This window comes from Aspergillus candidus (assembly GCF_002847045.1).
Source record: "Aspergillus candidus strain CBS 102.13 unplaced genomic scaffold BDW47scaffold_93, whole genome shotgun sequence".
Lineage (NCBI taxonomy): Eukaryota > Fungi > Ascomycota > Eurotiomycetes > Eurotiales > Aspergillaceae > Aspergillus > Aspergillus candidus.
The window spans coordinates 25560-49641 of record NW_020194098.1 but is presented as its reverse complement, the minus strand read 5'-3'; the positions used below and the strand labels follow the sequence as shown (position 1 = coordinate 49641).

The 24082-nt window shown below is 53.2% G+C and overlaps 9 protein-coding genes across 9 annotated transcripts; 3 read left to right on the top strand and 6 right to left on the bottom strand.

Moving 5' to 3' along the window:
- Positions 1-169: 169 nt before the first annotated feature.
- Positions 170-3785, top strand: BDW47DRAFT_114022 (ATP-dependent metallopeptidase FtsH/Yme1/Tma family protein). The gene is made up of 2 exons (XM_024814558.1): positions 170-2332; positions 2393-3785. Exons 1-2 carry the CDS (start codon positions 490-492, stop codon positions 3175-3177), a joined length of 2628 nt encoding a protein of 875 aa, XP_024667429.1. The 5' UTR covers positions 170-489; the 3' UTR covers positions 3178-3785.
- Positions 3786-3876: 91 nt separating this feature from the next.
- On the bottom strand, positions 3877-5394 carry BDW47DRAFT_114021 (DUF1295 domain protein). Its single transcript, XM_024814557.1, has 2 exons — positions 4947-5394; positions 3877-4886 (listed from the first exon to the last, which is right to left on the bottom strand). Exons 1-2 carry the CDS (start codon positions 5316-5318, stop codon positions 4143-4145), a joined length of 1116 nt encoding a protein of 371 aa, XP_024667428.1. The 5' UTR covers positions 5319-5394; the 3' UTR covers positions 3877-4142.
- A 333-nt stretch (positions 5395-5727) lies between these two features.
- Positions 5728-8238, top strand: BDW47DRAFT_95613 (DNA topoisomerase 3). The gene is made up of 8 exons (XM_024820305.1): positions 5728-5832; positions 5904-6104; positions 6179-6357; positions 6422-6591; positions 6644-6966; positions 7021-7157; positions 7217-8113; positions 8183-8238. The coding sequence occupies exons 1-7, from the start codon at positions 5743-5745 to the stop codon at positions 8004-8006; spliced, it is 1890 nt and encodes a 629-aa protein (XP_024667427.1). The 5' UTR covers positions 5728-5742; the 3' UTR covers positions 8007-8113; positions 8183-8238.
- Positions 8239-8243: 5 nt separating this feature from the next.
- On the bottom strand, positions 8244-9770 carry BDW47DRAFT_114018 (uncharacterized protein). The gene has a single exon (XM_024814556.1). It carries the CDS (start codon positions 9619-9621, stop codon positions 8557-8559), a length of 1065 nt encoding a protein of 354 aa, XP_024667426.1. The 5' UTR covers positions 9622-9770; the 3' UTR covers positions 8244-8556.
- Positions 9771-9991: 221 nt separating this feature from the next.
- Positions 9992-10921, bottom strand: BDW47DRAFT_114017 (DUF4149 domain-containing protein). Its single transcript, XM_024814555.1, has 4 exons — positions 10812-10921; positions 10721-10754; positions 10365-10653; positions 9992-10293 (listed from the first exon to the last, which is right to left on the bottom strand). Exons 1-4 carry the CDS (start codon positions 10847-10849, stop codon positions 10127-10129), a joined length of 528 nt encoding a protein of 175 aa, XP_024667425.1. The 5' UTR covers positions 10850-10921; the 3' UTR covers positions 9992-10126.
- Positions 10922-11193: 272 nt separating this feature from the next.
- BDW47DRAFT_95583 (ATP-dependent DNA helicase 2 subunit KU80) lies at positions 11194-14111 on the top strand. The gene is made up of 11 exons (XM_024820304.1): positions 11194-11405; positions 11460-11514; positions 11566-11632; positions 11683-11750; positions 11811-11979; positions 12029-12089; positions 12138-12674; positions 12727-13112; positions 13163-13374; positions 13425-13891; positions 13956-14111. The coding sequence occupies exons 1-11, from the start codon at positions 11277-11279 to the stop codon at positions 13971-13973; spliced, it is 2169 nt and encodes a 722-aa protein (XP_024667424.1). The 5' UTR covers positions 11194-11276; the 3' UTR covers positions 13974-14111.
- A 75-nt stretch (positions 14112-14186) lies between these two features.
- BDW47DRAFT_121244 (uncharacterized protein) lies at positions 14187-17426 on the bottom strand (the record flags this gene model as incomplete). The annotated part of the gene is made up of 4 exons (XM_024815597.1): positions 14187-14238; positions 14325-15431; positions 15990-17012; positions 17176-17426. 4 exons carry the CDS (start codon positions 17424-17426, stop codon positions 14187-14189), a joined length of 2433 nt encoding a protein of 810 aa, XP_024667423.1.
- A 569-nt stretch (positions 17427-17995) lies between these two features.
- BDW47DRAFT_114011 (Rieske (2Fe-2S) protein) lies at positions 17996-18875 on the bottom strand. Its single transcript, XM_024814554.1, has 2 exons — positions 18595-18875; positions 17996-18532 (listed from the first exon to the last, which is right to left on the bottom strand). Exons 1-2 carry the CDS (start codon positions 18853-18855, stop codon positions 18275-18277), a joined length of 519 nt encoding a protein of 172 aa, XP_024667422.1. The 5' UTR covers positions 18856-18875; the 3' UTR covers positions 17996-18274.
- A 259-nt stretch (positions 18876-19134) lies between these two features.
- Positions 19135-24065, bottom strand: BDW47DRAFT_121241 (aspartyl-tRNA synthetase; the record flags this gene model as incomplete). The annotated part of the gene is made up of 5 exons (XM_024815596.1): positions 19135-19812; positions 19871-20833; positions 22765-23485; positions 23533-23835; positions 23935-24065. The coding sequence occupies 5 exons, from the start codon at positions 24063-24065 to the stop codon at positions 19135-19137; spliced, it is 2796 nt and encodes a 931-aa protein (XP_024667421.1).
- Between the last annotated feature and the right edge of the window lie 17 nt (positions 24066-24082).

Genomic DNA, 24082 nt, shown 5'->3' with positions numbered 1-24082 from the left:
AAATAATGAAATAAACTCACTGAATCCACTACTTTATAGTCAGAAAGTACTCCTACTCCTACTCCTACTCCTAATCGTACTACCATGTTACTACACAGGTACATAGTGAGGTAAATGACGGAGGTTCTTGGCTTTGACTCAGTGCCGCGGCCCGGCTGAGTCATCACGCCGGCGGAACAGCGAAAATTCCCAAGGCTGGACGAACGAAGGCGGGAAGAACAGAGAGACCGCCGAACTTTGATCTTGTCCTCCGTCAACGACACTAATTCCCGGCTCCTCCAAGAGCTTCTTCTGTCTTCTCTCCCCCCCTCCTCCTCTTTCCCCACAACCTCTTCCCTCCAAGTCAGAAAACTCCGACGAGGGTTTATGGCTTTCACTGTTTGCTGAAGGCTACCAATCTATCTGCTTACGACATCTACCACCACACCCCGAATCAAACGACCTCCACTCGACCTCTCTGCTCGCCGCTAGGCTCCACCTTCCTCGACAATGGCCTCCGCCCTCCGACGGCCAGGCAATCTTGCTCGATACTCGAGGAGAGCCTCGGAGTACTTTCTCCGCGCTGGTCCGCGCGCCCCGTACACTCCCCGATCGGCCCTTCCGTCGCTGATCAACGCGCGAACGTACGCCTCCAACGGCCGCAACGGTCCGAAACCCCCGAGCAACGACCAGAACGGCCAGCAACCGCCCAGTCCGCCGGGGCCGGGGAAGGGTGATGGTCAGAACAATGAGGGCCCCGCGAAGCCGGAGCCAGAGCAGCAGCCCCAGTCGACTCTCTCCATGGTAGAGGAGGGGTTGCTGAACCGGGCTGCTGAGGACCTGAAGCGGAAACTTCCGGGTTCGCAACATGCGCTGGTGGATGAGGTACATGCGTTGATCAAGGTGAGGGGCATGCCTCAGGAGATGCGGCGGTTCGCCCACAAAGTGGAAGACGGCGAGTCGGTTTCCCTGATGGAATACGCGAAGATGGCGAAGTGGATGGACAGCTATGCTGCCGAGAGCCGTGAGATGGGCTATAACCAGGGAGATGAGGGAGCGCACAAGCAGCATAAAGGACCTGAATCGGAGAAAGAGCAGCAGCAACGGAAAAAGGAGCAAGGAGAGGGAGGCGCGAAGCAACCGAATTTCAAGACGCTCGAATTTCGCATGGATCCCGCCACGTTCCTGGTCACGGCGTTGTTGACGTACTACACGTACAAAAGCATCTTCCCCGGCACTACTGGCAAGGAGATCACGTGGCAGGAGTTCCGGGCGAATTTCTTCGACCGGGGCCTGGTCGAGAAGTTGACCGTCGTCAACGATAGTCTGGTCCGGGTCGACGTGCACCGTGATGCGTTGCTTCGGACGTACCCCGACTCTCCCGCTGCTCAACCTAACTTCAACTATTACTTCAGTATTGGGTCCGTCGACACGTTCGAGCGGAGGCTCGACGAGGCACAGGACGAGTTGCATATCCCCAGCTCCGAACGGATCCCTGTCTCCTACGTTGAGGAAACATCGTGGGGTCCCGTGATTATGTCACTCGCCCCGACGGCCTTGATGATCGGCTCCTTTTTGTTCTTCGCGAGGCGCAGCGGTGGAGGTGGCGGCGGCGGCCTTTTCGGCATCGGGAAGAGCCGCGCCAAGCGGTTCAACCACGAGACCGATATCAAGACCAAGTTCGCCGATGTAGCGGGCATGGATGAGGCTAAGGTTGAGATCATGGAGTTTGTCAGCTTCCTCCAGAACCCGCAGAAGTTTGAGAGGCTCGGAGCCAAGATCCCTCGCGGCGCCATCCTTTCAGGTCCCCCCGGTACCGGTAAGACGCTGCTTGCCAAGGCGACAGCCGGCGAGTCGGGCGTCCCCTTCTTCAGCGTCAGCGGTTCCGAGTTCGTTGAAATGTTCGTCGGTGTTGGTCCGTCTCGTGTGCGTGATCTGTTCGCCAACGCACGGAAGAACACCCCGTGCATCATCTTCATCGATGAGATCGATGCCATTGGTAAATCCCGAGCGAAGCAGGCCTACGGTGGCGGTAACGATGAGCGCGAAAGCACCCTCAACCAGATTCTCACAGAAATGGACGGTTTCAACACTTCAGAGCAGGTGGTCGTCCTGGCCGGTACGAACCGGGCGGATGTGCTTGACAAGGCTTTGATGCGACCCGGTCGATTCGACCGACACATCACGATCGACCGACCGACTATGGATGGACGCAAGCAGATCTTCCGTGTTCACTTGAAGAAGATCGTGACGGACGAGGACATGGACTACTTGACCGGTAGACTTTCGGCCCTCACGCCTGGTTTCGCTGGTGCTGACATTGCGAACTGCTGTAACGAGGCGGCCTTAGTTGGTACGTTTGCATTGCCCATCTCTTCTTTTTGATAGCCACGAATACTAATACAATCGACAGCCGCTCGTCACAACGCTGATCGCGTCACCATGCAGCATTTCGAGCAGGCTATTGAGCGTGTGATCGGTGGCCTCGAGAAGAAGTCCGTTGTGCTCTCCCCCGAGGAGAAGCGCACGGTAGCCTACCACGAGGCCGGACACGCCGTCTGTGGCTGGTACTTCCGCTGGGCCGACCCGCTGCTCAAGGTCTCCATTATCCCTCGAGGCCAGGGCGCCCTGGGTTACGCCCAGTACCTGCCCGCTGGCGGTGACACCTATTTGATGAGTGTCAACCAGATGATGGACCGCATGGCGATGACCCTGGGTGGCCGTGTGAGCGAGGAGCTGCACTTCGACAGCGTCACCAGCGGCGCCAGCGACGATTTCAACAAAGTCACCCGCCTGGCAACCGCCATGGTAACCAAGTTCGGTATGTCGCCCAAGCTGCGGTACATCTACTACGAGGAGGATCCGTCGCAGCAGATGCACAAGCCTTTCTCGGACGACACCGCCCGGGACATCGACACCGAGGTTCAGCGCATCGTGGACGAGGCCCACAAGCAGTGTCTCAATCTTCTCACCGAGAAGAAGAAGGAAGTTGGCATCATTGCCGAGGAGTTGCTGGCCAAGGAGGTCCTCAGCCGCGATGACATGATCCGTCTGCTCGGCCCCCGCGAGTGGCCCGAGTCGGGCGAATTCGCCAAGTACTTCGATGGTAAGAACGGCCAGACCATCGCGCCGCCGGAGCCTCCTAGTAGCGACGAGATCAACGGCAAGAACGGAGAAGACCAGCCCCGTGTCCAGTGATAGAGCGCTAATGACACTGCCGACCGAACTTGAACCTGAACCTATGCGTGAACAAGGGCTATGTCAAAAGGGGGGAAACTAACCATCGAGCCGTTTATATTGGCAAGAGTTGGAAAGGGGCAAAAATCATCATCTCATCATTCACATATATGTTCTACGGGTTCTGTATTTATCTTGTCACGGAAGCATCTCCTTTCTTGTTTTTCTTTCCTTTTCTTTTTTCCTTCCCCTCTCTTACTTGTTTCTCCTTCTCAGATTTCCTCCCATCTATCCATCTATCCCCCCTTGTACTAACGCACCTTGTCCACACTTGCTCTCTTCGGTGCCGTGTCTGTCTCTCCCCTCCCTCCATCCTTGCCGTCTAGATATGATCTTCCATTCTTCCATTCTTCCTCTCCTCCTCTCTTCTTTTTTTTATCCGCTGCGTCGCGTCTCCTCAACTCTTTGTGTGCATGTTTGCTTTTGCTGCATTTTTCTTTTCTTGTCTCCTTATGAAATCACCTGGTGTCCCTGTTGTGTGTACTTGTATAGTAGTAGTCAAAGCTATTCATTTCTTATTCATTTTCCTTGCTGTGTGGGGGGTAGGGGGTAACTTGGAAGCTTGGATCTGATTCTAGGTAATGACTAGCTCATTGGGTGGTAGATAGATAGTAGATTAGTTAGAAAAGTGTGGACTTCTCCGTGGTTGGTTTTTTGAACGGATTGTTGGTAGTATTATATATGATATGTAGGTAGGTAAGGAATGGTTGAGAATGACCAAATAAACGTAGATTCGATAAAGCACGCCATCCATGAACGTCCAAGATATCACTAAATAAAATATATACGGCAAATTCCAGAAAAAGAAAAAAAAAGAAAAAGAACAATACAGGATAATTTTGAGAAAAAAAGGTAGGTCAAATCCTGAGACCAATCCAATTTGGGAAAGAAAAAGGAAATTGATGATTCTACCAAATCGTCCACCCCTACTGGGCCTTCTTGCCCTCCTCGGTCACCGTCTGTTCGGCTCCCTGCGCCTTCTTCGCAACGGCCTTGCGGGACTTCTTCTTGTTGTACTGGGGCTTCACGGACAACCGGGGAAGGAAGCGTCCGACGCGCGCTTGGTATTCGCTGTACTCGGGGTATTTGCCGGCGCTGATGGACTCGGTGAGGCGGGTGCTGCCCTGGAAGATGAGGAGGTAGCCCAGAACGCCCAGGCCCGTCCATTGGGCATAGGTCTCCGTGCGGTAAGCGTTCCACAGGTACAGCGAGAGCCAGATGGCCTGTTCGGAGAGGAAGTTGGGGTGGCGGGACAGGGACCAGAGGCCGCTGACGACGAAGCCGCGCTCCAGGTCCTCGGGCGTGTACTGGTCCTTGTAGTACTCCGGGATGCGGGCTTCCTTCTGGTAGGTGTGCTTGGCGCGGTGGAAGTGCCACTGCTGCTGGTCGGCGAAGTACTCGATGATCAGGAAGAAGAAGGCGACGCGCGAGAAGACCAGATCTGGGATCTCGAAAGTCTGCTGCGATGGAAGACGCGACAGGAGGAGGAAGTTGTAGGTCGGGGCCGTGATGAGCAACAGAAGCAGAGACTGGGTCAGGCTGATGAACACGATGTTGAATAAGAACCAGATGAAGCGGTTGTTGACTTTGGCGCTCACAATTTCCCACCGGTAGTCTTCGGAGCCGATCTGGTAGCCGCCCTTGCGCCAGTAGTTGAACGTTAGGCGGAGCTGTCAACGATTCACGTTAGAATAGCTACCGTTGCGGGGCGAGGGTTGGCTGTATCTTACACTCCACAGCACAGTGATGGCGGCGATGGTATCCAGGGACTGGGTCGGGAGCCCTGACAGGCGCGCCCACACCGCATAGTGTACATTATAGACGGCAGGCAGGATACTCCAGAAGCGATCCACCTGGGAATAGTTGCGGTTGATCTCCGAGAAGACCAAAAAGTAAGCTGACATAGCCAGACAGAAGCCCAGCGCCGTAATAAAGGGGTTCGTCGACAGGTAGATATCCCTCAAAATGACCACATCTTTGGCCTCCGCCGCCACCTGCAGCCTCTCGGGAAGGGCGGATAATTGGGAAAGGAAGGGTAAGACTGTGTGGTTGAAAGACGCACAGTCCGTGATGGACTGAACGGTTGGGAGGGGCAACTCCATGACTCAGTTAACTCAGTTCTGCAGAACCTCGGGTGGGGAGATCAGTGACAGGCCACCTGTGTAAGGGGAGGATGACGATGATGAGAAAGTGAAGGATTGAGAGTCGAGGAAGATCAACGCAGCAACAACAACAACAAACAACCCCGGCCAGACGCTAGTCTGCTTTGGGCGAAGGAGCTTGGGCCAGCCTTGGTGCCTTAGGCTGTCAGGCTCACCATCCCGTTGCGGTAAAGCGCGTCTTTACGCGCTTCGTTCTTTTACAGGAAGTACTCCGGAGTACTTCTCTCAACTTACTCTTGCTTTCATCCCACTTGATCCGTTCAATTGTGGAAGAAAGGAAAACGAGGTAGTTAAGGGTCCCGGTGGGAGGAAGCAGAACATGAATAATATCTAGCAAAGATCAATTCCTCCCAGATCTGCGAGCATGAGTCCCACGAAGATCCTCTGTGTCGCTGAGAAGCCGGCCATTGCGAAGGCGGTGGCCCAACATCTCTCCGGTGGATCTGTGCGAACAGTAAGTTACAGACAGGGCGATAGGCCTGGTTGAAAATAGAACGGCAAGGCTGGATGCTAAGGGCACGGTAGATCCCCATTCGTGGAAACCAGTACGTGAAGAACTATGTGTTCGACTTCAACTTCGGTGCGCCATGGGGCAACTGTGCGGTCACCATGACGAGCGTACTTGGTCATCTGACGAAACTGGAGTTCGAAAAGCAGTACAGGGGCTGGCAGTCATGTCTGCCGGAATCCTTGTTCGAAGCTCCGGTATTCGAGTTGGTAGAAGATGTATGTCGCCGTCGTCTGCTCCCGCGAGCATCTCGCGGGCATAGAAAACCTGGCCGTTAACATCGAGAATGCAGGATAAAAAAGCAATTGCGAAGAACATCCAGGAGCAGGCCAGGTACTGCCAGGCTTTGTTCATCTGGACGGACTGTGACCGAGAGGGCGAGCACATCGGGACGGAGATCCGGAAGCATGCAAAGAAGGGCAATGCGCGGATCGTGGTCAAACGGGCTAAATTCAGCAACACCGAGAGGGCGTGAGTATCCGGTTCAGCCACAACGCTTGTATACCTACTGATGTCCTTGGAATCCCGCTTACAGCCATATCTTGAATGCTGCACGCGCCTTGATTGAGTTGGATGACCTCCAGGCGAATGCGGTGGCGGCTCGTACCGAACTCGACCTGCGAATCGGTGCGGCGTTTACGCGGCTATTGTCTATTCAGCTGCAGCCGCTGACAGAGGCCTTGGCTAACAAAGTCATAAGTTATGGTACGCCCTCTCTGATTCTGCCCCTCATTTCTACATGGCTAATGTTGGGCAGGGTCCTGTCAATTCCCGACGCTGGGGTTCGTCGTGGATCGTTATCTCCGGGTGAAGAACTTTAAGCCAGAAAAGTTCTGGGCCATCAAAGTGATGCACACTCGAGAAGATATTAAAGTCAACTTTCTTTGGAAGAGAGTCCATCTCTTCGACAGAGCGGTCGTGACGGTGATGCTGGAGCGATGCTTGATGGCCAAAAATGCCAAAGTCACAAAGGTGAACCAAAAGCCCACGAGCAAGTGGCGGCCGTTGCCCCTAACCACCGTGGATTTACAAATGATGGGAAGTCGATACCTTCGCATGGACAGTCAGGCCATCATGAAGGTAAGCGTCACACAGTTGACAGGTCTTGATTTCCAGCTAATTACGAACCCCCAGGCTGCCGAGTCGCTCTATACCAAGGGCTTCACCAGTTATCCACGTACCGAAACTGATCAGTTCGACAAAGGAATTGATCTGAAGAAATTGATCGAAAAGCAGTTTCCGGACAACAACTGGGGCCAATACGCCCGAGGGTATGGCTTTGTCTCTTCTGACTATCGTACATCTTACTAACTCCCCCTTTTTGAGCCAGACTCCTCGACGGTGGGTTTAGGACCCCACGAGCAGGGCGCCATAATGACCATGCCCATCCGCCCATCCATCCTATCTGTTGGGTCGCCCCGACGGCTTTGAACGCGGATGAGAAAAAAGTGTACGAATTCATCACCCGGCGATTCCTCGCCTGTTGTTCCGAAGACGCAAAGGGCCACAGTTCAGAGGTCGAGATCGAGTACGGAGATGAACTGTTCCACGCCAAGGGTTTGACCGTTCTAGAGCGGAACTTCCTTGATGTATACGTCTACGACAAGTGGGAAAGTAGTCAACAACTACCGAACTTCCGCGCGGGCGAGCTCTTTGAACCCACAGAAGCCAAGATCTTCGACGGCCAAACAACGGCCCCCAACTACCTGACAGAGCCAGAGCTCATCGGCCTTATGGACGCCAACGGGATTGGCACGGACGCTACGATGGCCGAGCACATCGCCAAGATCAAAGACAGGGAATATGTTGTGGTACACACGCGCGGCAGTGGCCGAAATGCCGCGAAAGTATTCATTCCCACCTGGCTGGGAATCGCCTTAGTCGAGGGGTACGACAATATTGTTTCCGGCCTGCCGGATAGTCCCTCGCTCAGCAAGCCATTCTTACGCAAAGAGATGGAGAGTCGGATGCGGGATATCTGCGCTGGTGCCATGACGCGCCACGACGTTGTACACGAGAGTCTGGATAAATACCACGAGGTGTTCATCCATACTGTAAGGCGCATTAATATGCTGAAAGATGCTATTCGAAAGTATTCGAGTCAAATCGGCGCGTCGTGATACTTTAGCCCGCTGTGGCTTGCAGTGCTACGTGGAGTTGGTTTAGGCTAGGCGGCTTGCTTGTCTGATATGATACCCTTAATTGAATTTATACACATGGCATTATTGTGAGTAAAACCAGCCCGTACTTAAAACCGTCACATTCATCGTATTAAAAAATCCTCCTGTGACGGCAGCACACCACAGGTTTCGAGGCCCAGTCCTTCATGATAAAGGAATCTACTACTAGAATGACCTGCGCTGGATGGTCCGTGATGTGATAGCATGATACTATCACAATCAGGCCCGATACCTCGCAACAGACCTTTCTAGTAGAGAACCTTCATACCAAGAGGTGGTCTCGATAACAGGAGCAGCGGCATACCGCCACATACAAAACCCATCCCGCGACAACACCTCGCCGAGATATACGGCAATAAAACTCCCAAGCTCAACCAACAACAAAATCGGAATCCAATCAAACCCTGAGCAGACATAGCCCCGTTAATGATCACCCTGGACTGAACTTGCCTCCCTTGCACTTCACTCCCTTATCCAGCCTCCCGCATAATCAAAATAAACGCCGCCTGGCTTGGTCAATCCGCCGCCGGCGGATCCGACGGCCTTTCTCGAACTCCTCCGGCATCGGATTGTACCCAGCAGCGGCTTGCCAGCGCTGGAGACTGAGCTGCTCCATGTCTGCCTCGCTGGGATCTTCTTGCGCGCTATCGCCTTGCGTGCTCTGGGCCGAGCTCGATGGCCGCTTACTCGCACTGTTGTGGGAAGACTGGTGAGATGCGGCTGCTTGGCTTTCGTCGATCTTCGCTTGAATAGTAGCGAAAGTGGTGTCAATGCTCGTGAGTTGTGCATCTGATTGAGGGGCGGGCTCCACCGTGGTCGACGGTACAGTGCCGACCATATGAGCAACGCGCCGGTCCAACTCGGTCTGCATTCGGGTATTCAAAGCCGCAAAACAGGCGTCCATATCGGAGAGCATTGTATCCCGCATCTTGGTGCACAGCCGCTCCTGATCTTCCTCAATCTGTGTCAAAATGTTTGCGACTTGACTGTCAAATTCAGCCATGGCAAGTGTGATATTTCTAATGGCTTGGACCTTTTTTGCTTGGATTTCTTCGACATAGGGATCGTGACCTAAGTTGTCCCAGTGGCTCGCCAACACTAGCAGGGAGGCCACACACGATCCTACAAGGACCGCAATCCAAAGCAGGCCAAATTGAAGCAGATAAGGGAGATGTGAGAAAGAAAGAGCAGGAGCAAGCGCATCCACGACCGGCTGGATAAATTGCCCAGCCTGGTTGAGCCATGACTGACCCCGTCGGCCGTATGCAGGATCCGAAATGGACTCACCCAGAACTGGGTCAGCTGGTGCTAAGGATGCACCGTCGGTGAAGCAGCCAGTTGCATTGGATGCGCAGGGCTGTGCACCGATTACAGGAGACAAATTCCATGAAGATAGGGGAATGGGACGCTCGTCCTCAGCTACAGCGAGGGTACCGGTGATGAGCTCGACTTGTTCCGCGAAGGTGCAAGATGAACAGATGCTGTTGAGGGCGACGGGTTGGAAGATGGTGAGGGCGGTTGTTAGATCCAGCAGCATGAAGTTGCAGAGCTCCATTGTTTATTTTGTGTCTCTTGTGATGATATTGATATTGATGTTGATGGATGTAAAAATGTCTGCAAAGCCGTGGTAGAATTCAATGTGTGATGGGAGATGGAAGAAGGAAGACATGGCCTCAACTAGAGAAGAGAGGGCATTTATATACCAGTCAGCTATAGAAGTCAGGTGTAAGAACGATCCTTTGTTCTGTGAATATTGCAGATGAAGTGAAATACAATTACGACACGCAGACTTGTGTGTGATAGCATGTCTAGTAAGGTACAGTGAATGCTAAAATGCCTGTCACTGGCCACTAATCAAATGAAATAGCTATGAGCGTATGCATTACTGACTAACCACTACTTAGATAGTTAGATTTAATAGAGATATGAGATTTAGGTAAGATATGTGGGTTTCCAATCTAGAAAAGATATACCATGATATTTATAGACAGTTCAGATACTGAGCATGTGCAATATCATTTGTGATGGCCCAGGTTCAATTTACATCGAGCACCATTCCTTTAAGAAAGGCGACCACCAAGGACAAAGCCATATCCAATAGTGAATCCCAGACAGACCATGTTTATCAGACTCGACACTCCGTGGACACGACCAAACCTCTTGTTCAGGGCCTGCATCTCCTTGGAGTGGGGTGGGGCGTCGTAACTCTTCTTGCCATCACGGGTTTCTGTTTAGTAAGACAGTTAGTGAGCATCATCTACTAATCTATTATGTACACAGATGGGGGAATTGGCCTACCCTGATGCTTCCGTTCCCGCATGATACCAATAGTCAACGGACGGAGCACGAACTGGTTCAGCAGTCCAGTCACCATGACCGTAACCATGGGAAACAAAGTGCTGTATCGGTTCTCTGGTGCAAGAAGTCCTGAGATCCCAAGGGACTGTCCATTCCGGCTAGCAGTCAAGGCAACCACGACAGGCAGAGCAGACTGGATGGTGAAGTAGATCGGGAATGTTGCTGTTTGCAGGGCCGCAAACTGGGGGCGGGGAAGAGCCCTAAAGGCAACTATGCCAGAGACAAAAGTCTAAACATAATCAGTGACTATTCATGGAAGGGGTATCCTATGTGGGAATTGAGATATGTTTGTGTACCTGGTAGAGTTGGACCCCGAGAAGGGAGCCATAGCTGTCGAGATGTCAATACGAGAAGCCTTGTTTCTGTTGTACTCATAGGGATACAAACCTGAGAATGTGATACGGGCGGGGATCCAGCACACTCATATTGAATATTGCGGTAGAAGATGTACAGAGGAGGTGGGGAAACAAAGCTATAGAAAAGTAGGTGGAATGACAGATGAAGCTATCTGGATGCCCGAGGCTCGGCGGGAGATGGTGGCATAAAACTGGAGAGGGGGCGGCTATCTAATTACCACGCACCATAGCTTGATTCCATATAGCCACTCACTACGAACAGCTAAACTCTTACTTCCACAAAGCTATATATAATCACCACGCTGCTCCAGATCCATGATGTCATGTGCCTTCGCGTCCAGCCTTTTCCCAATTCGGCAATATCGCGCGTCTGCCTGACCAGCCTGTGAGACTATCAACAGCCCTTTCCCACCGCTTGGGCAACCTAGGTGGCTAGCTGTTCTTTTCTTCTCATTACTTTATCTACTAGACACATACCCTTCTTGTCAGTTTCATTATGGCGGAGAAAGAAGCTACCGTGTATATCGTGGACGTGGGGAGTTCCATGGGCGAGCGCCATCAAGGTCGCTCCGTCACAGATCTCGAATGGGGAATGCAATATGTATGGGATCGGATCACTGCGACGGTAAATTCTTCGAGTCCTACTTGTCTGTTGTTCTTCTTACTGATTGTCGTCTAGGTAGCTACTGGACGCAAGACGGCCAATTTGGGAGTTCTCGGGCTACGAACCGATGGTGAGACCCCAGATGTTGATCCACATACAACCAATCTGATAGCCAAGATAGAGACTTCCAACGAGCTTTCCGATGATGTTCACTTTTCTCATATCTCAGTACTTTCAAATATCAAACAGTACGTTGGTTGGGAACTTGGCGCATGACGGTGTCAACTGACATTACCAGATTTCTTATGAGCGATCTACGGAAGCTGGGCGATGACATTAAGCCCAGCAGTACTGACAAAGGAGATGGTAATAGTTTCCAGTGTTCATTTCATTGATTACACCCAGCTTACTCTAGTCAATATACAGCGATCTCCGCGATCATCTTGGCTATTCAAATGATCATCACCCATTGCAAGAAGCTGAAGTATAAGCGGAAGATCGTCTTGATCACCAATGGCCGGGGCCGCATGAACAGCGAAAACCTCGAAGACATCACCAAGAAAATCAAAGAGGATAACATCGAGCTTGTGATTCTGTATGTCGTTTTAGTTCTTCTTCTCCTACTTAGGACTTACGCCCTGCAGAGGAACCGATTTCGACGACTCGGAATATGGAGTCAAGGAAGAAGACAAGGACCCAAGAAAGGTATAACATTTTCTCTTTGCAACCGCTTGTTTCCATTAACAGCTGTAGGCCGAAAATGAGAGTATGCTGCGGAGTCTTGCTGAGGATTGCGATGGTGTCTGTGGGACGCTAGAGCAAGCTGTGTCTGAATTGGAAATTCCCCGAGTGAAAAGCGTCAGGGTGATGGCCAACTTCAAAGGGTTTCTTCAGCTGGGTGACTCGGAAGAATACGACAGTGCAGTCCGCATTCCGGTAGAACGCTACTATAGAACTTACATGGCTAAGCCGCCGTCTGCAAGCTCCTTTGTCCTGCGTTCGGACCTAGGTTCACAACGGGATCAGCCCGAGTCTCATACAACCGCTGCTGCCTCGTCAGATACTTTAGGAGTAGACGAGAGCTCGCTGACATCTGTGAGGCCTCTGCGGACATATCATGTTGCAGACGAAGACGCTCCGGGTAAGAAGGTGGATATTGAGCGAGAAAACCTTGCCAAAGGCTACGAATATGGACGTACTGCAGTCCATATCAGCGAGACTGATGAAAACATCACGATTCTCGAAACATTCGCCGGAATGGACCTGCTTGGATTCATCCAGAGCGATCAAGTACGTCTTCTATACCAATACCACCCATCCCCCATTGTTAACCTCTAGTTAGTACGAGCGCTACATGCACATGTCGACCAGCAATATTATCATCGCGCAGCGTGCGAACGACAAAGCAGATCTCGCGCTCTCATCCTTTATTCACTCTCTCTTCGAATTGGAATGCTATGCCGTTGCCCGTCTAGTATTAAAGGAGAACAAACCGCCTATTCTCGTTTTGCTAGCACCCTCAATAGAGCCGGATTTTGAATGTCTGCTCGAGGTTCAGCTGCCGTTCGCCGAGGACTATCGAGCATATCGCTTCCCTCCTCTCGACAAGGTGGTTACGGTTTCTGGTAAAGTAGTAACTCAGCATCGGAACCTCCCCAATGATGAGTTGCTGGATGCCATGGACAAATATGTGGACAGTATGGAGCTTGTCGATGTGGATGAGGATGGGTAAGGCGAATCTCCTAACCTGGCAGAGGCTGTCTTCTAACCCCGAGCAGGGAGCCCGTGGAGACATTCCCCATCGACGACTCGTACTCCCCTGTCATTCACCGGATCGACGCCGCCATCCGCTCGCGTGCCATCAACCCGCACGAGCCCATACCAGCACCATCTAAACAACTATTAAAGTTCTCCGAGCCACCAGAGAGCCTAGTCGAGAAATCCCAGAACCATCTCAACAAGCTCGTCGAGGTAGCGGACGTCAAGAAAGGTCAGACTCCCTCGCAAGCACACAACCCAAACATACTGACCCCAGCATAGTCCCACCAAAGATCAAAGGCCGCAAGCGCACCCGAGAAACCGAGAAGCCCCTCTCAGGGCTCGACGTCGACGCCCTACTCCACCAAGAGAAACGCACCAAGATCACTCCCAACAACGCCATCCCGGAATTCAAACAGATATTGACCCAAGCAGAGGATCTCGACACCATCCGCGAGGCGGCGAAACAGCTAACGACAATCATCGAGAGCCAAATCCGACACAGCCTCGGCGACGCCAACTACGACCGTGTCAACGAAGGACTAGGCGTCATGCGCGACGAGCTGATCTCGTACGAGGAACCTACACTGTACAATGAGTTCATCCAACAACTGAAAGAGAAGCTGTTGAAGGAGGAGCTCGGCGGTGACCGACGAGAGCTGTGGTGGCTTCTACGGAAGAATAAGCTAGGTCTGATCGATCAGCGCGAGTCTGACCAGTCCAAGGTGACAAGTGCAGAGGCCAAAGAGGTAGGATTCGTCCATCTATAGACGTTATACAATGGTGATAATACTGACTGACAATTCTGCCCAGTTTCTGTCCGCAAATTGAGTTAATCTAAGGGGGTGGGGTACAGGCTAGCACAACACAGATGAGAGAGATACCACTATGAACAATGCCAAATTTGTAGGAATGAATCGTTTGCTCGTTGATGGGTATCCTAAGTGTCCGTAGGGGATGCCGTAAAATGCTGTGCCAAACAAGCTCGCTAAACAGCAAAATCTCTAGTAGATGGATATCAATGAAAATAACAAGGGCCAGCGCTCACGAAATGCGCCCAATCCTCTTCTTGCCTACATCGACCTTTTGGCCCAGCCTAGTCTCACTCAGTCAGCACACGAATAGGAAAAACAAACGGATCGGCAAAATAAAGGAAGTGGAAGAAAGAAGAAAGAAACATACCGTTCAGCATCCTCATCCGCCAACTTCAACAGCTCATTCTGCAGCTCGAGCTCATTATTAATGGCAATACCCAGCTCCTTCTGACGCGTCACGATCTTCATCAATTCGTCGACACTCTGGTCCTGGCTCTCCATCGTCTGCTTCTGCAGCTGCACCAAGCCCTGATTATCCAGCTCGCGCGTCCTCTCCGTCTCCCTGCCCAGCACGCGGCCCGATCGGGCTGGTTTCCGGCCCGCTCCCCCTCCTCCTCCTCCCCCTCCCGCGGCCCCAACAAGGGCCTCTTTATCCTGGATGGACGCGACCGCGCTATCAACCCTGCTCTTAGCCGCCATGGCGTTCAGCAGATCCTCGAGCCCGTCCTTCTCCTTCCGCGCGTTGATCAGCAGGTCCTTCCGCCGACGCATCTCCCCGTCGCCCAGCGAGGGTCCACTACTGCGGTTTGGACCGTCCCCGCTTCCAGACCCAATGTTCTTGAGCCCCGCTTCTAGAGCCCCGATCAGCGTGCCGGCTCGCACGAGGCTGCTCTTCGCGCGAGCGGAACTCTCGTGCTGCTTCTGCGGCGTCGTCTCCTGATCGCGGCGCGTGAGGTGCAGTCTAGCGTCGTGTAGGTGCGACTTCATGTCCCGGTAGCAGTCTAGCCACAGCGTTGGGTCCGAGATGGGGGCTCCTGCGGCGCCGGGGTCTGTGATGGCGGCGTGCAGGCGGGCGGAGGTGTTCGGCGCGCCGCGGCCGTTGGTGGAGGAGGAGGTAGTGGTTGTTGCTGCTGCGGCGGCGCTGGGGAGATTGAGAAAACCGCGCCAGGCGGGCGAGTTACGCCATTTGGGGTCTTCGGTGTCGTTGATGGCGCGGAGGTAGGTCTCTAGGGCTAGGCGGCGGTCTTCGCGGAGGGAGGCGTTGGAGACGGTGCTGGAGAACCAATTTTTGGAGGGGAGCGAGGCGGGAGGAGCGCTGTTTGTTTGGGTGAGGAGGGTTTTGTGGAAAGAGACGAAGTCGGAGTAGCGCTTGGAGAGGGTGAAGGAGCGGAGGGGGAGACGGAGGGTGATGTTGTAGATTGTGTAGGCTGGGGTTGTCGGTGAGATGCTGGTTGTTGGAATGGAGATCTCGAGACTGGGTGCCATGTTGGAGTTATTGTTAATGTAATTATTCCACGGGACAGCAGTGTCCCATGGGCAAAGAAGATTGTGAGAGGGTAATGTGAGGGGATGAGGAGGAAAGAGAGAGAAGAGAAGCGATGACGAAGTGAGGCCGAAGTGGATCACTTGATAAGGTCACGGTATATTGACTATACCCGATCAGTCTTAGTTCTTGGTTCGATATCGGCTCAACGGTCACAATTCAAGATTCAACCTCTGATAGCTTTTCATAGGTTCTGGATTATACATATGGTGATATATACAATATTGTGTCTATAAGCCTCATGAGTTATTTGATCTACAGAAGGTTGAGTGGATGATGTCATCGTCGTTATCAGTGGTCAATTATCTCTCAATGCTAGTCATGAGTTGAATAGCTTCAGTCACTAGCTAATGTTGCATATCGGCAAGGATTCGTCATGGATTGGAGTTCCTAGGCTCCTGGTATCATTATTTTTCATGTACATACACAAACAGGGTAGAATGTTCATATTCAGCCCCCCGTTATTCTCCTCACATGGATGTGCTCCACATCTCCCGAGCCCCCAGCAAGTCCCGCTGCCCGTAGAATTCTCCCACAACGGTGATAATCATGTCCAGCATGGCGCGCGTCTGTGTGGCAGCTTCCATTGGATCGCAGTCATCTCCTGCCGGTGACTCGTTGCGAGAGCTGGTCGGATCGCTCGGCGAATCCTGCGCAAGTCCGTTTAGTCTTGCCTGTAGGCGTGCCTTGGCAACTTCGAGACCTTCGCCTGAGGGATCCTCTTCTGCATCTGGCATATCCTGATCAAGGCCGGCGGTTTTCGTATTTCCATCTGTCTCTTCTTCCACAGGAGCGGCCCCGTCATCCGCTGGCTCCTCGTCGGATTCATCCGCTGACACATCTCCTGCTGCTTCTACCTCCGCCTCCTCCTCCCTCATCTTGCTCAATATCTTAGTAGAGCGCTTCCCTAAGTCTCGGATCTCCGCGACCTCGTCGGTTCCCAATTGTCCTACCTCGCGACACTTGGCTAGGAGACCCCACGCCCAGGCACCGATACGCCGTATGCGCGCCGCGTCGCCGCTCCGCACGTTCTCTGACATCAAGCGTCCCATAATTCCCAACACACCGAGTACACTGTTCATGTCCATACATGCCAGCTGCGCTGTTTGCGGGTCCACGGCCAGTAACAGACGGCGCCACTCGCGACATGCATTCTTTGAGTGTCGGGGTAGGGTAATCGGATGCGAGTCGTCGAGGGTTGTGATAGCGGATGACGGTGGTGTACATTTCAAAATGGAGCGGAGGAGGAGGAATCGGTGATGTAGGAGGTTGTAATAACTCGCTTGCGCGTCGGAGAATGTGGTTTTGTCCGGTGACGCTGCTAGGGTAGCGGGTGTCGCTGTCGTGGTGACAAGTATTTCGTCTTTTTGGGTTATTTTTTGGATAATCTCTACTTCTTGTTCGTCTTTGTCGGGTCGTTGTAACTCCGCGGCAGATGTGGCATCGCGTTGCGTCTCCGTTTCCTCTCTCCGGGGCGCAGTAAATAGGAACGGTAACGAGTTTGCTTCCGACCTAGAAGTATTCCATCCTTAATCAACCATCTTATCTCAAACCTTCGCGGGAAATGGAATATCGCAGGCTAAATGGAAAACAAGCAACGCAGGCGTTTAGCAAGCGGGTGGCCACAGTACATGAAGTTGATGCAGGTAACAGAAAAAAGAGAAAACCAGCTTACCGGACCATGCGAAGATATTCCAAGCCATCCTCAGCCGGGCCGTAAAACAACTCATCATCTCCCCCCGTGTCGAGGCCCGGAAAGGCACTCTTTTGCCCGTAGAAAGGATCGTTGCGTGGGCGTTCGTGCGCCGGCCTGCCGGAGTGGATTCCTTCTTCGTCATCGTCGTCGTCGGCGTAGGATGAACGTGACCGTTTACTCTGCATAGGCGGCCGTGAGAAAGAGCCGGAAGGCTTTCGTTTGTCGGGCATGCTGGCCATGGAAGTAGGGAGGAATGAGATTGTTGTCGGTCCTCGCAAGGTGGAGAAAAAGATGACTGCGATATCCAAATGGAGCAGCTTCGGGAGCTTGGGCCATCTGCGTATGCACATCGTACCTGATTATGTAATTATGTACACAACTGATTTTCTTTTCTAGATATCAGATCTCATCACACACTACCTCTCAGTAATACTGTCGATCACATAGCCCGGATAGACAGAAGAATCTATGAGCGTCTAGAGCTAAAAATAGGCTACTGGGGTGTACAGTGGTGTTCCTGGGAATTTGATAGCGCATATACTCGTCCTCGGACGCTACACAGCCCTGCAAAGCCATATTGTATATTAGGATATTATGTAGAGAAATTTTAACAGTAAGTTGTTCCCAGTATATTGCTTGTAGTCTTTGGTTTGAAGAAAGCATTTTTCGTGAAAGGTTCGATCAGTCCCGTATTAACAATCAGTAAGCTCCACAGGGGAAATAGCCCCGTAGTCTATAAATATGATTATGTACATACTCATGTGCGGTCATTCTCTACCTACTATGTAGGTGATATAAACTTTCAGTGCGCACCAATGCCAATCTGCCATTCTGTGCAGGTTGGCGCCCGACCGACATGGCGCCGATGGCTCTATACCTGGCGCCTTTGATGTCTGATATATGCATAGGCGGGCGCAAGAGGGCCCTGCAGGCACTGTGGTTGCATGCAGTTCGCAGGGACGACATCCTCACAGCCTCGACTGACATCACGAGGGCGGATTCACATCAAGGACGACCTCGCACCCATCCCACCCAGCCGAGGTTATCGAATTCGCATCGCAGTCGGTAAACCGAAGACTCAACCAATCCGCTGCTTTCGCCGTACCCAGACCTCCTGCTCGGGACTTTCAGACTTCTCACCCGTCGAATTCTTTGCATCTCGCAGCTGAACCTCCCAAACCTTAAGCTTGTAGTTCCCACGATCAGCCACCCCAGAATGGATATCAAAAGCCCATCCATGCTTAGGACAAGTAATCCCCGCACTAAGCGTGATACCGAAATCCTCAATATCAAAGAGATTCCCCTGCGACAGCGGGAACGACGAGTGCGGGCATTGCTGTTTTCACCGTTCAGTAATTAGGATCTAGATGTGTTATCGCGGGGTGTCAAACAACCCACATGGTCAATGGCGTGGAATTTCCCCTTGTATTTGAATACGAGGACTTGGTCTTTTAGGTCCGCGTGGCTGTCGAGATCTGCCTCTACGGGCGCTTCGGGCCTCGAGGGGTCGTCTTTCTGGGGGATGTGGAAGGCTTTGCATCGGGGCGCTATTCGATAGGCGTCTTTGTCTAGACTGAGGTCGGGGAACGCTGAGGCTAGGCCTACTGGTCGCCAGCCTACGTCCGCTTGTCGTCTGAATGGATTTATGCTTATGTTCATGTTGCGAGGTGCTGCCTAAGACGGCGCTGGGGATGTTTTCTATTTTAACAGGTAACAGGAGTAAGAGTGAGTAGAAGTAGTGCTATGTTGACGAGCCCCGTTCCATGATTATTTTTCAGCGATGCCTCGGATCTTATGTAATCGGATAAAGGTCTCGGCCGCATTACTCTATGAGATGGACTCTGGACTATTATGGTTGTATGTTCAAATGTCCCGTTAATTTTCTTTTAATCCATGCAGATATCTAGTTTATTCCACATCCTATCTACGGAGATACGCTTAAGGACGCAGACGCTGGGGGTCACGCGGGAACAACGAGGCCAACCGGATGTTAGGCAGTCCCAAGAAGAACATGACAATGCGGTTCAGGCCCAGACCACCACCGGCGTGGGGCGGACAGCCCTGTCGGAAAGCATTCAGGTAGTCCTCGAAGCCCTCCTGGTGCGGGTTGAGACCCTTGGCGGTCATCGACGCCTCCAGCTCCTTGATGTCGTTGATACGCTGAGCGCCCGACATGATCTCCTCGCCGCGCATGAAGAAGTCATACGAGTTGGAGAAGCGCGCATCCTGGGGGCACGCCTTGGTGTAGAAGGGTCGCACGGCCATCGGGAACTTGTCCAGCACGTAGAAGTCGGTGTCGTACTTGTCGCGGATGATCTGGCCCAGCTGCTTCTCCATCGCCGTCGAGAAATCGTTCTCGAAGCGCTCCTGCTCCGACACGTCGACGCCGGCCTCTTTCAGCAGTGCCACACCGTCCATGTAGTTCAGGCGCAGCGCCTTGCCATCCTTGGGCAGCTTGAAGTCACCCGCGTTGGGGTAGGACTTCTGGATGACGGCGATCTGATCCTTGTAGCGCTCCTTGAGCTGGGTGAGGATGAAGACGAGGAGGTCCTCCGCGAATTCCAAGACCTCGTGGTAGTGGTTTCGGAAGGTCTTTTCGAAATCGAGACCGGCGAACTAGAAGAGAAAAAACAGTCAGTCTCGGGGAAGGATAGGAAAGAGCGAGCGAACTTACCTCCGTCAGATGGCGGTGGGTGTTGCTGTCTTCCGCACGGAAAACGGGGGCAATCTCGAAAACGTTCTCCATGTCACCGGCAATACAGATCTGCTTGTACAGCTGAGGGCTCTGCGCCAGGTATGCGTTCCGCTTGAAGTACTTGACCTCGAAGACACCGCTACCACCCTCCGTGGCGGCCCCCACCAGCTTGGGGGTGAAGATCCACCGCGATCCACTCTTGATCATGTACTCGGAGAACAGCTCCGCGACGGCGCTCGAGATCCAGGTGATAGCCTGGCTGGTCTCGGTCTGGAGGTCAAGCACCCGGTTGTCGAGACGGGTCTTGAGGGTGACGATCGGGGCGCCCGACTCATCAACCTGGAAGCCCTCCTCGGTCGTCTCCGGGGGCGGTCTCTCGGCGTCCTTGACCTGCATGGGGAGCATCTGGGCCGCCTCGGAGATCATGTAGACCTTCTTGATGTGAACCTCGTGGTTGCTCAGCGACGCGGAGGCGATCGGGACGTCGGGCTTCTTGACGATACCGGTAACCTGGACGATCGAGTTGACGTTCAACCCACCCGTGTACTTGATCATCTGGCGCGAGATGGGCTCCGCGGCCGCGATGACAGCCTGCAGCTTCAGACCCTGCTGTCGCAGCATCAGGAATGCCAGCTTCGCACTCTGGACACGGGCGTTGTCCACACGGGCCACCAGGGTGATCTCCTTCTCGTAGTATTCGTCATTGATCTCGGTGAATCGCGTCGCGGGGAGGACGTCTTCACTCTCGGGGAGAGGGCCGTACAGGTCCTTGGCGGTGTCGTTGGCGTCGGCGGCAGCGGCCTGAGCTTTCTCCTGGGCAGCGCGAGCGGCGGCCTTCTCGGCCTTGGCCTTCTCCTTTGCGGCCTTCTTGGCCGCGTTCTTGCTGGCGCTCTTGGTCTGCTCCGCGCCCTCGGCGGGCTGCTCGGCGGGGGTTTCCTCCGGCTTGGGGCGAGTGGGCAATCCGGCGTCCGCCATGGTGATTATGTGAGATGTGTTGGGTGTGCAGAAAATGTGGGGACGGAAGACCGCAGAGGGATGGGCGAGGGCAATGGATGGGCTGTTATCCTCGAAGCTCACTTCGTTCGTCCGTCCGAACAACTTCGACTCACGCCCCGTGACCCCGCCGGATGATTCACATGCCCTAAGCCCTAAGAGGGGTTTAAGTCACGTGTGTGATTGTTGCCTGAGGTATGATTTGGTGGACAACTGGTTGGAATATTATGAATGTGACTAAGCGCTATGGATGCCGTTATGCCGCTGCATAAAACACACTCCAACCCTAACTTTTCCATACTCCGATATCCATCGTCCAGATGGGATACAGCCTGAAGTTTGCCCGTATTCGACTAGTGGTTTTACGCTAAGTGCCGATCTCCTAAAAGCAGCGGGGCTCAATGGACGCCTAGGGAGGCGCCGAGGAAATTAGGGTCAGTCGTACTCCCTATCCTGGTGAGCAGAACCGCAAAGCATTGTCCGATCAACAATCCCATTGTCTGATGGAAAGGGCTAGACTCACACCTTCTACACCTAGGTTAAACCCATACTCTCTGCACCAATAATGGCTTTCGACGGCCAAACAGTCCTCATAACGGGGGGTAACAGCGGCCTTGGATACGAAACGGCGCGCCAGTGTCTGATTCTCGGCGCGAAACGAGTGATCATCGCCGTCCGCAGCGTCGCCAAAGGCGAAGTCGCTGTAAAGGGACTTGAAGACGATCCCAGTGTGCGGGAAGCCAACAGTAGTGCGGCGATTGAGGTATTCGAGCTGGATCTCGACGATTACCAGTCGACTATCAGGTTTGCGGAGAAGGTCAAACGGGATGTGCGCGAGCTGGATGTGCTTCTCTGTAATGCGGGGACTACGATGGGAGATTATGAGACCAGTCTCACTGGTCATGAGAGGGTGATGCAGGGTGAGTCTTACAGATACATTCATGTAGCAAGGTATATACTATAGTATATACTCTACTCCGTCGTTATCCCCGATCTCCAAGTAACCTCAAAACATAACAGTCAACTGCTACTCGCACTTCCTCCTCACCCTGGAGCTTCTCCCTCTGCTGCGCGCGACAGCGCAATCTCGACAAAGACCATCCCGCCTAACGATGGTTGGATCGTACTCCCAAGCCAGCCACTCGCTGACCGAGAGGCCCATCCCAGACGGCACATCAATCGTCGACCATCTTGACAACCCAGCCATCCACATCCGGTTCCGCCAGTACCAGAACAGCAAGCTGATCATGAATGCATTCGTCCAGCATCTGGCTACTTTAGTACCAGTGACCGACGTCATCGCTAATGTAGTCTGTCCTGGTGTGCTGGACACGAACTTCTTTGACGACTTTCCGCTGTGGCTGCGGGCGATCATGTTTGTCTGGCGCAAGACGCTGGCGCGGTCAGCTCAGGATGGAAGTGACTCTTTGGTTTATGCGATGAGGGGCGCTGAGAGTGACTCGCATGGGAAGTTCCTTTCGGAGGGTCAGATTACTTGGTTTGTCTACCGTGGTTCTCGGGTGGATGTTCATGGACTAATATTGCATAGTGGTGCCCCTTTGCTTGACGGCGCAGATGGAGAGGCATTCTCACGGCGTGTTTGGACAGATGTTTGTGCGGATCTCAACAAGGTCGCGCCTAATCTACAACTTCCGACTATCGACTGATCTCAATCATGATGATATTCTTGTACTCTGCTCTTTCAGGGGAAACATCGGTGAATTGGTATATCTGGTTAAGAGGGACTGGTCTAATATGTATATAATGCAACATTCTTCACCCGTATCCATGCAAACGCTAGCTTGTCGCTATATAGCGCTTCAATTTTTGGAGGCGTTCCATTGGGACGACTTCAAGCCATACTCCACCGCCCGAAGCACATTGTCCTCGGTGGTCTCCGGGACCCACGTGGGCTCCCCACCGCTATAGACCCCCGTCCGTACGAGGATCGAGTGCCACTTGCTGCCATGGCGGCTTCGATAGGTATTGGCGCCGCAGATGTCGGATTCCGGGTTGTCACCCACCATGTACACATTCCGAATCGGCGGGAGCGAGTCCGACTTGAAAGTCCGGGCGCGGTTGCGCAGGAGTTGGTTTTCAGCATATTCATACGTCCCTTGGTAAGGTTTCCCGATGACGGTCTTCTTCAGCTCGACCCCTTTGCTGGGCCCACCGGTGACCCCGGCCCACACTCCGTCCAGGGCTTCGCGGAAGCCGCCTTGGCCCAGGCGAGGGAGGTGGTACGCCGCCGCCCACCACAGATCGGGGTTGGAGAAGTACAGATGCGGTTGGCCGTCCTGCAGGAACCCGTGGTTGGGGAGGTCGGTGCGGCCGTTCTTGTCGGAGACGCTTCCCATCACGCCCTGGGAGGACAGCAGGACGTCCATGATAACCTGCGTGTCCAGAGCCCAGTCGCGCGGGTCGTTGAAGACAAAGATGGCGTCGATTTTCAGGCCTTTGGTGGGATCCTTGGGGTCTCGCGGGTTGGGCAGCGGCCGGGCGAAGGTCTCGTAGTAACTCTTGAAACCCTTGGCGAAGGGCCAGATGGATGGGTTCGCCATGAAAATGTCGCCGGGGGTCACGACGTTCTTGAAGCCGTATCTACGCCGGGGTCAGCAATCGCTCGTGCTTTGTTGATCTAGACATACTGTTCTGCCACCTGGCGACAACGATCACCGTCGCCTCCCACGACCATCACACACTTGTTCTCCAAAGATTCTTGCTCGTTCCGCCCGCGCACCAATTCCGCAAAGGGCGAATGGCTCTGTATGATGACTGAAGGGTCCAATGGCACCTGGAGCTTTTCGCTGATCTCCGCCACCCTCTCCGTTTCATGTTTCCCGCCGCCGTTGGTTAAAAGAATGAAGGGAATGCCTTGGTTTTGGAGGATGTTCAATGACTCCGCCGCACCGGGAATGGGTTTGGACGATCGGAGGAGGACGCCATCGATGCTGCATGGTGTCAGCAATGGCTTTGCCAAAGTATGAGATCCCACAAGACGACATAATACTGTTATATTCGGAAACAATATGACAAGAAGAATGACTCACTCAAAAGCAAAGGCAAAGTCGGGGATCTGAGGCGCGGAACTGAAGGCACGGCGACCGTGGCTCGTAACAAACGGACGGACGTAGGCGCGCTGCAGCAATCCAAAGGGGCGCCAGAGAGATTGAGGACGCATGGTATTCTATTTATCTA